Genomic DNA, 15423 nt, shown 5'->3' with positions numbered 1-15423 from the left:
AAGATGATCAAGGGTCTAGAAAGCAAGCCTCATGAGAAACGGTTGAAAGAGCTGGGTATGTTTATCCTGGAAAAGTGGAGACTGAAGAGAGATAATGGCCATCTTCAAATAGTTTATGGTTTGTCACATGGCTAGGACTCGAACCAATGGCTTCAAGTTACAAGAAAGCAGATTCCAACTAAACGTCTGGAAGAACTTTCTGATGGTAAGAGCTGTTCGACAGTGGAACAGACTGCCACAAGAGGTTGTGGACTCTCCTTCCTTGCACGTTTTAAAGCAGATATTGGATGGCCATTTGTCATGGACTCTTTAGGTGAGATTCCTGCATTGAAGGGGCTTGGACTAGATGACCCAACTCTACAGTTCTATAGAAGAAATGGCTCTCTGTGTGTGTGATGCAGTACATGTGAACTGAACGATGAGCTGATTATCTGGTGGCCTGAAGCAGTCGACCCACCGACAAATTTGGTTGGGCCTTTTAAAGCTCCTTTAAAACAGGAGCAAGTTTAACAGTCCTTCATCTGATGCAGTGGTCGGCTGGGGAGGGAGGCTGAGAAGCAGCTGGGAAGGTAGCCTTGGAAAAATCGGGCCCGTCTGTCGATATGAGCAGCAACGCCTGCTCATATCGACAGACGGGCCAGTGCATTCAAGCACTGGTAGCTCAGCACTGTGCAAAACCAGTGCATTCAAGCACTGGTAGCTCAGCACTGTGTGAGTGTCTGGAGGCGGTTGGAGGATGGATGGCGGCTAACAGATTGAGGTTGAATCCTGACAAGGCAGAAGTACTCTTTTGGGGGGACAGGAGGTGGGCAGGTGTGGAGGACTCCCTGGTCCTGAATGGGGTAACTGTGCCCCTGAAGGACCAGGTGCGCAGCCTGGGAGTCATTTTGGACTCACAGCTGTCCATGGAGGCGCAGGTCAATTCTGTGTCCAGGGCAGCTGTCTACCAGCTCCATCTGGTACGCAAGCTGAGACCCTACCTGCCCGCAGACTGTCTCGCCAGAGTGGTGCATGCTCTGGTTATCTCTTGCTTGGACCACTGCCATGCGCTCTATGTGGGGCTACCTTTGAAGGTGACCCGGAAACTACAATTTATCCAGAATGCTGCAGCTAGACTGGTGACTGGGAGTGGCCGCCGAGACCATATAACACCGGTCTTGAAAGACCTACATTGGCTCCCAGTATGTTTCCGAGCACAATTCAAAGTGTTGGTGCTGACCTTTAAAGCCCTAAACGGCCTCGGCGCAGTATACCTGAAGGAGCGTCTCCACCCCCATTGTTCTACCCGGACACTGAGGTCCAGCTCCGAGGACCTTCTGGGGGTTCTCTCGCTGCGAGAAGCCAAGTTACAGGGAACCAGGCAGAGGGCCTCCTCGGTAGTGGCACCTGCCCTGTGGAACGCCCTCCCACCAGATGTCAAAGAGAAAAATAACTACGAAACTTTTAGAAGACATCTAAAGGCAGTCCTGTTTAGGGAAGCTTTTAATGTTTAATAGGTTATTGTATTTTAGTGTTTTGTTGGAAGCCGCCCAGAGTGGCTGGGGGGACCCAGCCAGATGGGCAGGGTAAAATAAATAAATAATAAAATAAAATAAAATAAAATAAAATAAAATAATAAGTCCAGATGTGGTTAACTGCAGTTATTCAGTGATGACTGCAATACGCTCTTTACATGGCAAGAGGCTCGCTCCTTGATTATTGCACTTTTCCCAGGACTGAGTCCTGGCGTTGAAAAGACGTTTGGGGATAAAGGCTTTGACTCAAATGGAGATGTGGAATCCGTCAATGCCAGGGGCCGTGCTGTCAGTGGTACAGCAATTTCTCCTCTCTTTATAATTGCCTCAACAATCTCTGTTTAATCTCCGCAGCTCATCCATCAGTGGAATGAGATCTGGGGATAAAGCAAGGATATGCACCACCAAATTCGAGCCATTTGTAATAAACCCTCTGCTTGCACTCCAGCCCGGTGTACATAAATCTCTGGGTTTGTGGTTGTTGTTGTTGTTTTTAAAAAGCCCACAAAGACACACGGAGGCATGCAGGCTTTCTCGCAAATATCAGGCTTTTAATAAAATCTTGCCCATTAGCTCCGAACAGAAGGGATTTTTGCCATCTGTTGAGCTGCAGACACCAAGATTGACAAGGTTATTATTGCTGAGACAGAAATATTCGCTCTTTGTCCTTTATCTTTTCTGTATCTTCTAGCCGAGGGGGGAAAAAATACAAGGGGTCTGTTATTGCTGAAATACATCTTATTTAATGCTGCTTGCCTCAAATCAGCGGCAATCATGAGAAATTGCAAGGTCAGGAAGAGTGGAAAGCGAGATGAAAAGAGGAATTTATGGCAATGGAAGCTTGTGTTGAAGAGGCGAGAGACTAGACTGTTTGGGCGAGATGTTTATTAAGAGCCCGGCACCTCCAGTGCCCTCAGGATACAAAGGGGAACAGATTTCTCCTGCTTAGAAAGAAAGAAGGCAATAAGATTCCAGCAATTAAAGCTGCTATGGGCTATTTAAAAGTCCACCATCAAGATATACAGAAGCAACAACAAAGGGACAAAGAGAAATCACCCACAGGATGCAGAGAAAGGGGGAGCAGAAAAGCATGCTGAGGATGCCGTAATTAGAATTAATCAGACATATTAAAAGTAAAGGGACCCCTGACCATTAGGTCCAGTCGTGACCGACTCTGGGGTTGTAGCGCTCATCTCGCTTTATTGGCTGAGGGAGCCGGCGTACAGCTTCCGGGTCATGTGGCCAGCATGACTAAGCCGCTTCTGGCGAACCAGAGCAGCACACGGAAACGCCGTTTACCTTCCCGCCGGAGCGGTACCTATTTATCTACTTGCACTTTGACGTGCTTTTGAACTGCTAGGTTGGCAGGAGCAGGGACCGAGCAACGGGAGCTCACCCCGTCGTGGGGATTTGAACTGCCGACCTTCTGATCGGCAAGTCCTAGGCTCTGTGGTTTAACCCACAGCGCCACCCGCATATTAATTTCATACAAATGATATTAGTAAATTACTGGGTGGCTGAAGAGCACAACTAGAATACTGTGTCCAGTTCTGGGCGCCACAATTTAAGAAGGATATTGACAAGCTGGAACGCGGGCAGAGGAGGGCAGCCAAGATGATCATTCCCAGAATTTGCTGACGAAAACCACGACAATTTAAAAAATGAATTCAAAACCACAATAAGGTTTTTAGTGTGGGTATGCCCAGGGGCGTACAAAGCGGGGCATGGGGGGTTGTGGCCCACCTCGGTGTCATCCCTGAGCGGGTGACAAAATGTCACACAGTGGGGGGTGGCACTTACTGGGGGGGCCTAGTCTGCAGTGCGCCCGAGCCACAGGTCTCTCCTGGGAGTGACACAGTGGCTCGGGGCCCTGCGCTTCCTGAAATGGCAGCATGGGGCCTGCGTCCACCAGGCGGACTCCGTGGGCAGCTCGCTACGGTGCCCCCGTGGGCGGATCGCCCTGCCCCCGTAAGCGGATCGCCCTTCCCCTGCCACTCTGGGTGCCGGAGCAGCTAGCTAGCCCCCTGGGTATGCCCTCCTGAGATCATGATTTTCCTATGCTAGTGTCGGGGACTGTGCTGAGGAGGGCTGCACCGAGGATAGTTCAGAGCCCCCCCTCCCCCCAATCCTGAATCTTCCCAGGAGCAGAAGGACAGTATAGATTTGGAACAGTGGTTTGCAGAGGGGCATAGTTCAGAAGGCAGAAGCTGGGAAATCCTGGATGGAGAACAGCTAAGAGAAGATGCGCCGGGAGAGAGAGAGAGTGAACAGATTCACTGTCTCTGGAAAGCATCCCTCCGCTCAGCCCAAGGTCAAGAAGAGCAGATAAGGTGGCAGCATAGAAAGCACAGTGGTTACGAGCTCAGGTTATAAGACGCGGTAGTGACGTGGGTGAGTAGGGAGGAAATGGGTGGAACCCTTAATTGGGAGCACTGCCATTCCTAGGAATTCTTTGTTCTCTCGCTGTGGTCGTTAAAGTTTCTAACTGGTAAGAAGACTCCTTTTCCTTTGTTCTGCTTATCTACTTCCAGGGGGTGGGAGGTGCGGGGGTGGGGGATTCCCTGAAGCCTGACAGCTAGAGTCTGTCAGCAAGCAGCATTTTGAAAAGTCACATGGGCAAGGAAGGTGCTTTTTCCCACCCAATCCTCTTGTTTGGAGGTGAGACAAAGGCGAGGCATTCCTAGTCCACAGAGCTGGATCCTGAGCATAAGGTTAGCTGCAGCGTCCATCCCACTGTGTAAACAAGAAGGCTGAGCCTGTCCCCTTTAAGAGACCAACCCACAAGCCTTATCATCCGTGTCGATGAGCTTGGGAAGGGTGTGGACAGAGTAGGTCTTCAAGGACTGCTTCTTCTGACGTCCATGCTCTGCTTCTTTCTCAGGATCACGGTCTCCTCTGAGGATGGCAATTCGGTCTGCCGTGCTCCTGGGCCGCGGGCACAAAAGATAGTCGTATAGCATCATGGCTACGATGGCACCAGCTAGCGGCCCGATCCAGAAAATCTGTGCAGAGAGAAAGAAAGGATGCTTTGGTCAAAGCTAGGGCTAGGGCTTTGCCAGCAGCTGCTGTGTGGGTCTAGCTGCAAGGGCCTCGCTTTGAAAGATGCTCCTCATCCCATCTCTTTCAGAACAGAGGCAGAGTCTTCTCTTACCCAGTGGTTAGCAAAGTTCCCCATGACCAGAGCTGGGCCAAAGGATCTAGCCGGGTTCATAGAGCAGCCAGTGTAGTAGATCTAGGGAAACACAAAGAGGTGGCTGAGAGGAGGGAAGGAAACCAAATACATGCCCTGCAACATTTCTCCAATGAAAATAGGGACGTCCTTAATAATAATAATAATAATAATTATAATGGCAATTTTATTATTTATACCCAGGGACGCGGACTTATAAAAAATATTGGGGGGGCCCGGGAAAGCTCATGAATAATAAATAAGCTCATGAATATGCAAATAAAGTGGCTCCGGCCCTAAATAGGGCAAGCCACGCCCCCCCAGCCAGCCAATCGGCTGGCTGGGAGGTGTGGCCAGTCGGGATTCCCCTGTTCTCGCGGGGGCCAGGAGGAAGGAAATTCCCCCCGGCAGTGCCTTGGCAGTGGCGGTGGTGCTGCGAAGCAGCGAGGCAGGAGCCCCCGCCCCCGGGGATTCCCTAATCTCGCGGGGGACGGCCGGGGCTCTCCGACTAGGGCGCGCGGCTGGCTGGCTGGCTGGCGAGGGAGCAGGTGGGGAGGAGGCGGGGGACGGCGGCGGCGCTCTGCTGGAAGGGCGCCCGAGATTATTGGGGGGGCTGAGCCCCCCCAAAAAATTTTTTGAGGGGGCTCGAGCCCCCTCAGGCCCCATGGTGTCGGCGCCTATGTTTATACCCCGCCCCTCTGGGCTGCCCCAGCCACTGTGGGTGACTTCCAACATGTACAAAAACATAAAACATTTAAAAAATCCCTATACATGGCTGCTTTCAGATGTCTTCTAAAGGTTGTGCAGTCGTACCTTGGAAGTTGAATGGAATCTGTTCTGGAAGTTCGTTCGACTTCCAAAACGGAAATCAAAGTGCGGCTTCTGATTGGCTGCAGGAAGCACCTGCAGCCAATCGGAACCCATGTCGGACGTTTGGGTTCCAAAAGAACATTCAAAAACCGGAAACTCCCCTCCGGGTTTCGATTGTTTGGGAGCCAATTTGTTCAGGAGCCAAGGCGTTTGAGATCCAAGGTACGACTGTATAGTGATTTATCTCCTTGGCTTGGGTACAGCATAACTCCATACCCTCCAGCATTTTTCGGATGAAAAATGGGGTGATGTCCTAAGGGAAGGCAGGACATTCTGGGATTAAATCATAAACCAGGACGGCTTCTGTAAATCCGGGACTGATTCTGGAAAATAGGGACACTTGGAGGGTCTGCAAGCAGTTTTCACTGCATATGAGGAGTTGCATTTTGCGTTTGTGATTTTCTGCCCCAGCTGTGCAGAGAACTGGGCACAGCCCAGTTTCCTATTGTTCATGACCTCATGAAATATCCTCCAACACCCAATACCCATTGCAGCCTAACACCGCCCCCCCCCCCAAAGCAGGCTTGGAGCTTGCCAGAACACCCTCCCAACTGTAATATTGTCATTTGATTTGATTTCACTTTTAATTTGTACACCCCCTTTCTATATTGCTAAACACAACGCGGTATATGGCAACAAAATACACAACAAAGAACGCACACCTTATAATCTGATCCGATACAAACAGGCATAATAAAACATAACTACTAAAGCATGGACTACTGCAATGTGCTCTAGATGGGGCTACCTTTGAAGGTAGCCCGGAAAATACAACTAATACAGAATGCGGCAGCTAGACTGGCGACTGGGAGTGGCCGCTGAGACCATATAACACCAGTCCTGAAAGAACTATATTGGAACCCAGTATGTTTCTGAGCACAATTCAAAGTGTTGGTGCTGACCTTTAAAGCCCTAAACGGCCTCGGCCCAGTATACCTGAAGGAGTGTATCCACCCCCGTCGTTGAGCCCGGACACTGAGGTCCAGCTCCGAGGGCCTTCTGGCAGCTCCCTCACTGCGAGAAGTGAGGTTACAGGGAACCAGGCAGAGGGCCTTCTCGGTAGTGGCGCCCGCCCTTTGGAACGCCCTCCCATCAGTTGTCAAGGAAATAAATAACTATCTGACTTTTAGAAGACATCTGAAGGCAGCCCTGTATCAGGAAGTTTCTAATGCTTGTTTTATCATGTTTTTCATATTCTGTTGGGAGCCGCCCAGAGTGGCTGTGGAAACCCAGCCAGATGGGCGGGGTATAAATAATATATTATTATTATTATTATTATTATTATTATTATTATTATTATTATTATTATTTCAAAAATCCATGTAAAATTACATAATTCGTGTCATATGGTTTCTCTGGCGCCTGCCATAGCTAAGGCTTTCCTTTTCACTCAGTTTCCCTGATAAGCATGATGATTCCAATCTGTGATCTGCGGACCCCCTCATAACCCACCTGGGGGGTCCATTCATACACACACACACCACACACCACACACATATATGAATGACCCTGTTCCACACCATGGTCAGCGTTGATAAGACCCTGGACTGGAGTTGCCACAAAACACAGCCTAAAATGTGAGATCCAATTGCAAGTTTGCAACTGAGGATCTTTGAGGGAAGAGCTAAGCGTTTTGATATAAGCGATTGATTTTCGCAAGAGGGACCCGTGATTTTCGCAAGAGATACCCACCCCTATCAGGTGTCCTGCAGTGACTGACAATCCAATGGACAATGCCGGGAAGCCAACATCCGTCCTGCGGCTGTCGGTGGACGCAAAGACACAGAGGACCAGCTGGAGTGTGAGGAACATCTCAATGGTCACAGCCTGTCCTGCCGACGTGGTGTTCTGGGGCTGGAAAAGAAGGGCACGTTGGTGAGAAATGTCCCTAACTGCACTTTTGGAGGCTGAAGGTCTACTCGACTGTCCGGGTGGACTTTTGAGTGGGTCCAACCAGCTGCATCAGTTGCGAGGGGCTGACACGGTGAACCGCTTCCACAACGTAGCACCATCGGCTGCAGTGAGGACATGGGGTACGGCAGAGGTGTCCAACTTCCAAGAGACTGCGATCAGCTCCCACTATAAATAAACTGGTGGTTACCTAACCATTGGGTTGACCAAAGAATTATGGCAAGAGAAACTGATGGACTATGCAGAATTGGCAAAACTGACACATAAACTACGGGACAAGGGTAAATGTGGCTTTAAAGATGAAGGGGAACCTTTTACAAAGTACTTAAAGAAGCAACAAAGTGAACTGGACTCCTTGGCAGGTTTTGAATAAACACTCACAAACTTTTTATTGATAATAACCAGTTAGATAGAGAATAGCATCTACAGAGAAACCAGAGATGCAAACTGAGGGAATTCAGTGGGGGATAAATGGGGGGGGGGGGGATTAAGGATGACATGTTGTAATAGGCTTTGTTCAAATTCCTAATATATATATATTTTTAAAAGGATTGACCAAAGTTGTTGAGCTTTTTAGATTAAACTCAACCGGAGCACGATTTCTGTTTTCATCCTGAAGCAAAGTTCTTAACCCGAGGTACTATTTCTGGGTTAGTGGCGTCTGTAACCTGAAGCGTATGTAACCCGAGGTACCACTGTAATCATAATGAAAAAAGGTGTGTTCTTTGTAATTTTGCAGAATATACTCGTTAACCGCACGGAAAGTACTCCCTGGTGTTTTTTATTTAACGTCCTAGTTTTCAAATGACTGGAGATTTTGACCAATTTTTCTGAGCACTTGGGGTCAAAAGAAAGCAATTTAAAACCACTATTGTCGAGACGTTTCATTCCGAATCTGCTAGACAGAGCCAGACAGAGATTATGGTGGCCGGTGGGTGCATAGCTGTCAACCGTCCCTTATTTGGCGGGAAACTCCCTTATCCCAGCGCCGTGTCTCGCTCCTGTCCCTTATTGATGATGTCCCTTAAGTTTCCCAGGTTTCAAAGGTCTCTGTCTGGGCGTCTCTGCCTGGGGCCTCCCCTCTGCCTGTCACCGCCGCCCCCGCTAGGCCAGACTGCAGCTGCGCCGCCGAAGGACCCAGATGAGATGGGCAGCCTGGTGCAGCCTATGAATTGCTGAGGAGCCTTGAGAGGAGAGCGAGGGCAACCATAGAGAAAGCAGTTCAGAGAGAGGAGGAGGAGGCGGAGGAGGAGGCGCGGGAGGTGTTCCAAGGGCTAACCATAGAGGGGGAAAGCAGAGGAAGGACCGCAAGCGCTTCTCCCATAAATTTGTAGTGGTAGACTAGCATAGATGGTCTGATCTGCGGGTTTACTTCAGGTGCTATTTGCCCCCCTCTTTTCCTCCCACCCTGCCTGATGGAACTCAGAGCTGCCGATGGAGCACGAGAGAAAAGATACAGAACTGCAGCAGCATCTTCGTAACTTGGACTTGGTTTTGCACGAAAAGTGGTTGCTGCTTGTAGTTATATAATTGCAGTGTTTCATCAGCTGGTATCTTGAGCAGCAACCTCTGGAAACGAAGGGCTAAAAACCAGCGCTGCTCTCCAAAATGATCTGGTCCCTTTTAACTTCGTATTTCAGCTGGTTGACTAAAATCCCTTATTTTGGCTGCTGACCCCTTATTTTCGAGGCTGCTGGTCCCTTATTTTCAAATCTGTAAGTTGACAGCTATGGGTGGGTGTCCTGCCCCCACGCCCACCCCCAAATCCTGGCTATGCCCATGGTCACAGGGTAGTTCTCAGCAAAGCAAATCTGAGTTGAAGTGAATGGAAATTGAACAGGAGAGGAAAAATCAAGGATCCAGTTCAGGGCATGGGAGGGGCCCGGCTTGCCTTGCATAACTGGGCAAGAGGACAAGAGGCGACGTCTGCTCTGCAAAAGCTGGTATTAGCGAGAGCCGAGACAAAAATATACCAAAGATTTCGGGGTCGGAGATCACTGGCGGTGAAGAACAGAGAGAAGCAACCTTCGGACTGGGCCCTCTGTGACTTCTCTTCAAAACAACAAAGCCGAGGCGAGAGAGTTCTGTTTCATTTTAGCTTCGCCCAGCATTTAGAATTGCTTCCTCCAGGCAGATTCTGCCAACCGACTGATAATTCAGTCTCATAACACACTTCCAGAAAAAACAAGCCAGTGGCTGAGGTTAACCGAAGGGATTTTAAAGAGAGAGAGAGAGAAGGCCATAATTTGAAATGTTTAAAAGTTTGATCAGATCGGTTGCAAAGGCTTAAGTCTGAGGCACAGTTTATTACTATGATCAATTAATTAAATTTGTATACAGCCCTATGTCAGGGCAATTCACGACATAAAATCACAATATAATATGGCAACATGATATCAAATAACAACAACAACAAATGTAGAAAGCTGAACTTAAAACAGGAAAACGAGAAACTGGGAAAACTGGACGTGGCATAGTATTTTAATATTGTATTTTAATATTCTGTTGGAAGCCACGCAGAGTGGCTGGGGATAAATAATAAATTATTATTATTATTTATATCCAGCCTTTTTCCTTGACAGGGACTCAAGGTTGCTTACAGGTAAAATAAGAACAGCTAAAAACATAGGGAAATCATTAAAAAAAATTAATAGAATTAAAACTATCGATCTATGATCTATGAAGAACATAAAGATAATTACAAGAAAAACTGTGAAGAACCAGGCTTTTGTTAAAAGTTGTCAGTTCCCAAAAGCCTGCTGCAATAAGAAAGTCTTCAGCTGCCAGTGGAAGGACAAGAAGGGAGCTAGTCTAACTTCTCTAGGGTGTTCCAGAGTCTGGGAGCTGCCACCGAGAAGGCCCTGTCCTGCTTCTCTACCAATCGTGCCTGTGAGGGTGGCAGGACCGAGAGGAGGAGGAGGAGGAGGAGAAGGAGAAGGAGAAGGAGAAGGAGAAGAAGAGGAGGAGGAGGAGGAGGAGCGGGAGGAGGAGTTTGAATTTGATATCCCGCTTTATCACTACCCGAAGGAGTCTCAAAGCGGCTAACAATCTCCTTTCCCTTCCTCCCCCACAACAAACACTATGTGAGGGGAGTGGGGCTGAGAGACTTCAGAGAAGTGTGACTAGCCCAAGGTCACCCAGCAGCTGCATGTGGAGGAGCGGGGAAATGAACCTGGTTCACCAGATTACGAGTCCACCGCTCTTAACCACTACACCACACTGGCTCTCTCAGAGAAGGGCCTGCTCTGAAAATCTCACAAACAGGGCAGCTTTGGATGAGGGAAAGTGGTGTATCAGATTTTACCAGGGCTCTCTGCTCCTCAACACAAACCTGCGTTTAATGCAAGGATGCAGTCCCAGAACACACAAAGCAATGGTAAAAGGAGTGTCTCTGAACATGTGCAAAGCACATTTCTCTTGCCATTCTGCAATGTCACCCCCACTACACTGCGCTTTTCACAGGGGCAGAGACAGCAGGTTGCAGCAGATGCTATCTTTTAGTAGATCTTTTAATTTCCAGATTTTGACACCAGACCTTTTAGGTGTCCCTGCTTTCCAGGGACAGTCCCGAATTTACAGATGCCGTCCCGGTTTCTGATTGGACCCTGGAATGTCCTGCTTTTCCTTAGGACGTCCCTATTTTCATCGGAGAAATGTTGGAGAGTATGATAACCCTATGAAAATCGGAGAAAAGTTGGAGGGCATGGAGTTATGTGACCCCCCGAGCCAAGGAGATAAGTAACTATACAACATTTAGAAGACACCTGAAGGCAGCCCTATATAGGGATGTTTTTAAATAAATGCTTAATGTTTTATTATGTTTTTATATATGTCGGAAACCACCCTGAGTGGCTGGGGCAACAGTCAGATGGGTGGGGTATAAATAGTATAGTAATATAATATAATAATAATTGTTGTTGTTGTTGTTGTTGTTGTTGAATAGTGCATAAATAATAAAATTATTATTATTAATATTATTATGGAATAGGACGGTCCTGATTTTCATCGGAGAAATCTTGGAGGGAATGTGACACTAACCATATACCTGGTACAAGCACATCACCATCAGCCCCAATCGTAGGAGAATCAGATGTCCAAGAATCTCCCGTCATTCCTAAGCATATTAATAAATGCACATGCACGAGCTCTTCATCACTCTAGATTACTGAAACAGACCAACAGAGTCTCAAACTACTGTGCAGGGAATGAGAGACAGTCAATGAAGGCAGCTGCTTCTGTTGCTACCAAGGGGAAAGGATTCTGGCAAAGCAATAATAGCAAAGAAGACACACAGCTCCTTTCTCCATGGATATGGCTGCTCCAAGGCACCCAAAGCCCTGCTTGGATGCGCACATCCTTACAGTGGCCCATCAAGAGTCTCCAAAATCTGCAGAAGAAAATGCGCATTTCTTTTATTTTAAAATCACAGCAGGGTTGAATGGGCCTGGGCTTGTGCAGGAATGCCAGAATTTGGTGAGGTTTTCAATTAGATGGACGGAATTCAAATTCAAGCCTATATGAATAACTGCAAAACTGAAAGATGTTGCTGTGGCAACATCTCAAAAAAGACCGGAGAAGGTAAGGTTTGGTTTTCAAGTAAGATGGAAAACGGTTGGCGCAGCCAAATAAATCCAGAGGTCCTTTGGACTCCAGGGTTATATAGTGGTACCTCGGTTTCCGAGCGTCTCTGAAGCCAAATGTTTCGGAACCCGGACACTGAAAACCCGGAAGTAAATGCTTCCGTTTTCGAACGCACCTCGGAAGTCAAACGGCTTCCACTGCGTGTTTTTCGATTTTCTCCATTGAACTTTAAACCAGCCCTTTGTGCCTCGGTTTTCGAATGTTGCGAAAGTCAAACGTTCTTCTGGAACGGATTATGTTCAAGAACCGAGGTACTACTGTATGTTGTCATTCATCCTACAAAGCACATTTCCTTTGCACACTGCCTGGCAATCTCCTTTTGTGGCCTATTCATCATCATCATCATCATCATCAACAACAACAACAATTATTATTATTATTATTATTATTATTATTATTATTATTATTATTATTATTATACTATTTATACCCCATCCATCTGACTGGGTTGCCCCAGCCACTCTGGGCAGCTTCCAACATGTATAAAAACATAATAAAACATTAAACTTTTCTTTAAAAAAACTTTCCTATACAGAGCTGCCTTCAGATGTCTTCTAAAAGTTGTACAGTTACTCATCTCTTTGGCTTGGAGGTCACATAACTCTGTACCCTCCAACATTTCTGCGATGAAAATAGGGACGTCCTAAGGAAAAGCGGGACATTCCGGGATCAGATCAAAACCCGGGACGGTGTCTGTAAATCCGGGGCTGTCCCTGGAAAATAGGGGCGCTTGGAGGGTCTGACCTCCCCATCAGTGATCATTCTCGGACTCACCGCATTGACCCCCAGGCTTCCGTGGACCTGACTGGGGGTCAGTTCATACAGAAGAGCAGCTCCCACCACTGCTCCGAGGAGCTGAGCGAGGACGTAGCAAACAGCTTTGCAAAGGGAGATGCGAGAGCCCAGCAGGAACGCGGCGGTCACTGCAGGGTTGAGATGGGCGCCACTGACGTGGCCCAAGCATTGGGCCAAGGTGCCGATAGCCAGGCCAAAGGCGAGAGCGACTTGCAGGACCGAAGGGGAGGCCAGGGGCCAGGGCAGGGCAGAGCCCAGGCCTACGAACACAAAGACCGTCGTGCCAATTAATTCGGCCAGGAAGGCGCGAGTCAGGGCCCTCGAACACAGTTCCCGCTTCATCGTGGCAGAAGGCCGCAGGAATCCACGCTTGCCTCTGCGGCCGCTCTGAGCCCGCAGGCAGGGAAGAGAGTCCGGGAAGCCTTTATATGTGTCCTTGCCCCAGGCTGGAAGGAACCTGGCCCAGCCTCGTAAGAACCGGAGCTTCAGGTGGGAAATTTTTGGAGCGTCTCCCCATGAGTCAGGCAGAGGCCTGTCTGAGCCTGTGATGGACCCTCCCATCCACAGGGATTTTATAAAACACAGGCTGTCAGCTTCTGAACTGATGTTCCCTGCCAAGGGAAGCCGCTATCCAAAACACGAAGGGAGTAATTGTGCCGCACCCGAGTCCCATTTGTCATTTTTTAATGCAATTATATCCCATCCGCCCTCTAAGGAAGCCAGAACATTATAGAGGGAGTTATCCCATTTCCCTCCTTCACAACAACCTTGTGAAATACAGTGGTACCTCGGGTTACATACGCTTCAGGTTACAGACTCCGCTAACCCAGAAATAGTGCTTCAGGTTAAGAACTTTGCTTCAGGGTGAAACCCAAGAATTGCCAATGATAGAAGAATGGCAGATGAAGATGATGGATTTTTCGGAGCTAGACGACCTAACCGGAAGAGTCCGCGACCAGGAGGAGGAGGAGTATCAGGAAGGGTGGATTAAATTTAATGATTACTGTACTTAGTTAAATATGTTAAGTTAAATTAACTGAAAACAGCTTGCATATACTTAATTGGCTTAGGATTTTATTTATGTTAAGTGATGAATTAATATGTTTAATTTCATAATGTGAAGATCTGAGGTTGTTAATGTTTAAGTTAAATTTAAAAGAACTGTGATTTGGAAAACCGTTAAAAGGATATCCAATGAAATTCAACCAAGGGGAAGCGAGGAAGTAAGTCACTTAACAATGTTAATAAGTGTAATTTTCAATAAGGCTATGATTTATGTTTGTTTGTCTTATGTGTTTGTTTGTTTGTTTGTTTATAATGTTGTGAAAACCAATTAAAAAAATTGGGAAAAAAGAACTTTGCTTCAGGATGAGAACAGAAATTGTGCTCTGGTGGCGCAGTGGCAGCAGGAGGCCCCATTAGCTAAAGTGGTGCTTCAGGTTAAGAACAGTTTCAGGTTAAGAACAGACCTCCAGAACGAATTAAGTACTTAACCCAAGGTACCACTGTAGGCTGGGCAGAAAAATTCACAATTTGCCTCTGGTCATCATCAGTGAGATTTGTGGCTGAGATCCTGTGGCCGTGATCTTGTGGTCACGTACGTAATAAGGAAAACTGCTCCTTTTCCCTTACGGGGTATCCAAGAGCCCATATAGAGTCCTTAAGTGGGTTACCTATCGGTAGGAGAAAATAACAGAGGCCAACCAGAGTATATTGAGAAGCAAAGCAACTAGTAAGCCTGATCTTTATTGCAATAGAAAAGTACTGTTGCAACAGGGTACCCACTCCCCACACACAGGAGGGAGGAGAATCCTGAACAATGGTGTAAAAGGAAAGGTAAAGAGACCCCTGACCATTAGGTCCAGTCATGGCCGATTCTGGGGTTGCGGTGCTCATCTCGCTTTATTGGCCAAGGGAGCCAGCATACAGCTTCCCGGTCATGTGGCCAGCATGACTAAACCGCTTCTGGCAAACCAGAGCAGCGCATGGAAACGCCGTTTACCTTCCCGCTGGAGCGGTGCCTATTTATCTACTTCCACTTTGACGTGCTTTCGAACTGCTAGTTGGGCAGGAGCAGGGACCAAGCAACGGGAGCTCACCCTGTCGCGGGGATTCAAACCGCCAAATTTCGGATCGGCAAGTCCTAGGCTCTGTGGTTTAACCCACAGAGCCACACGCAAGCCCTTATATCAGGGGTCAGCAAAGTGTTTGTGGCTTGGGCTGGTTCATGGTCCCACAGACACTGCGGTGGGCCAGTGTGTGTGTGTGTGTGTGTGTGTGTGTGTGTGTGTGCATGCGCAAACGCTCTTTCCGGCGCTCTTTCTGGCACGGAGAAGGTGTGTGCAGCTTCCTGCAGCCAATGGGAAGCCGGACTGCGTCACAGAAGGCGGTCCCTGCTCAGCTCCGCGCCGGTTTAGCGCGGCGCATGGGAGCCAACCATCCGAGCGGCAGGGTTCCCTGAGCAGGTGGTGGGCGTCCATGGACCAGTTAAATGACCCCCACAGGCCACTTGTGGCCCATGGG

General features: G+C 48.1%; 1 protein-coding gene across 1 annotated transcript; it reads right to left on the bottom strand.

Annotated features, from left to right (window-relative positions):
- Positions 1–3496: 3496 nt before the first annotated feature.
- LOC114586802 (aquaporin-5-like) lies at positions 3497–13338 on the bottom strand. Its single transcript, XM_028710622.2, has 4 exons — positions 12880–13338; positions 7246–7407; positions 4666–4746; positions 3497–4516 (listed from the first exon to the last, which is right to left on the bottom strand). Exons 1-4 carry the CDS (start codon positions 13240–13242, stop codon positions 4280–4282), a joined length of 843 nt encoding a protein of 280 aa, XP_028566455.2. The 5' UTR covers positions 13243–13338; the 3' UTR covers positions 3497–4279.
- Between the last annotated feature and the right edge of the window lie 2085 nt (positions 13339–15423).

This window comes from Podarcis muralis, chromosome 2, assembly GCF_964188315.1.
Source record: "Podarcis muralis chromosome 2, rPodMur119.hap1.1, whole genome shotgun sequence".
NCBI classification, from domain to species: Eukaryota; Metazoa; Chordata; class Lepidosauria; order Squamata; family Lacertidae; genus Podarcis; species Podarcis muralis.
Note: the sequence above shows the minus strand (reverse complement) of the source record. Positions and strands in the feature narration are given on the sequence as shown.

Coding starts and splice junctions, on each gene's coding strand:
- LOC114586802 (XM_028710622.2), bottom strand. CDS start 13,242: ATGAAGCGGGAACTGTGTTCGAGGGCCCTGACTCGCGCCTTCCTGGCC. Junction 4,747..7,245: donor CTGCAGGACACCTGATAGGG/GTGGGTATCTCT, acceptor GTGTTTCCCTAG/ATCTACTACACTGGCTGCTC. Junction 4,517..4,665: donor GGAACTTTGCTAACCACTGG/GTAAGAGAAGAC, acceptor CTCTCTGCACAG/ATTTTCTGGATCGGGCCGCT.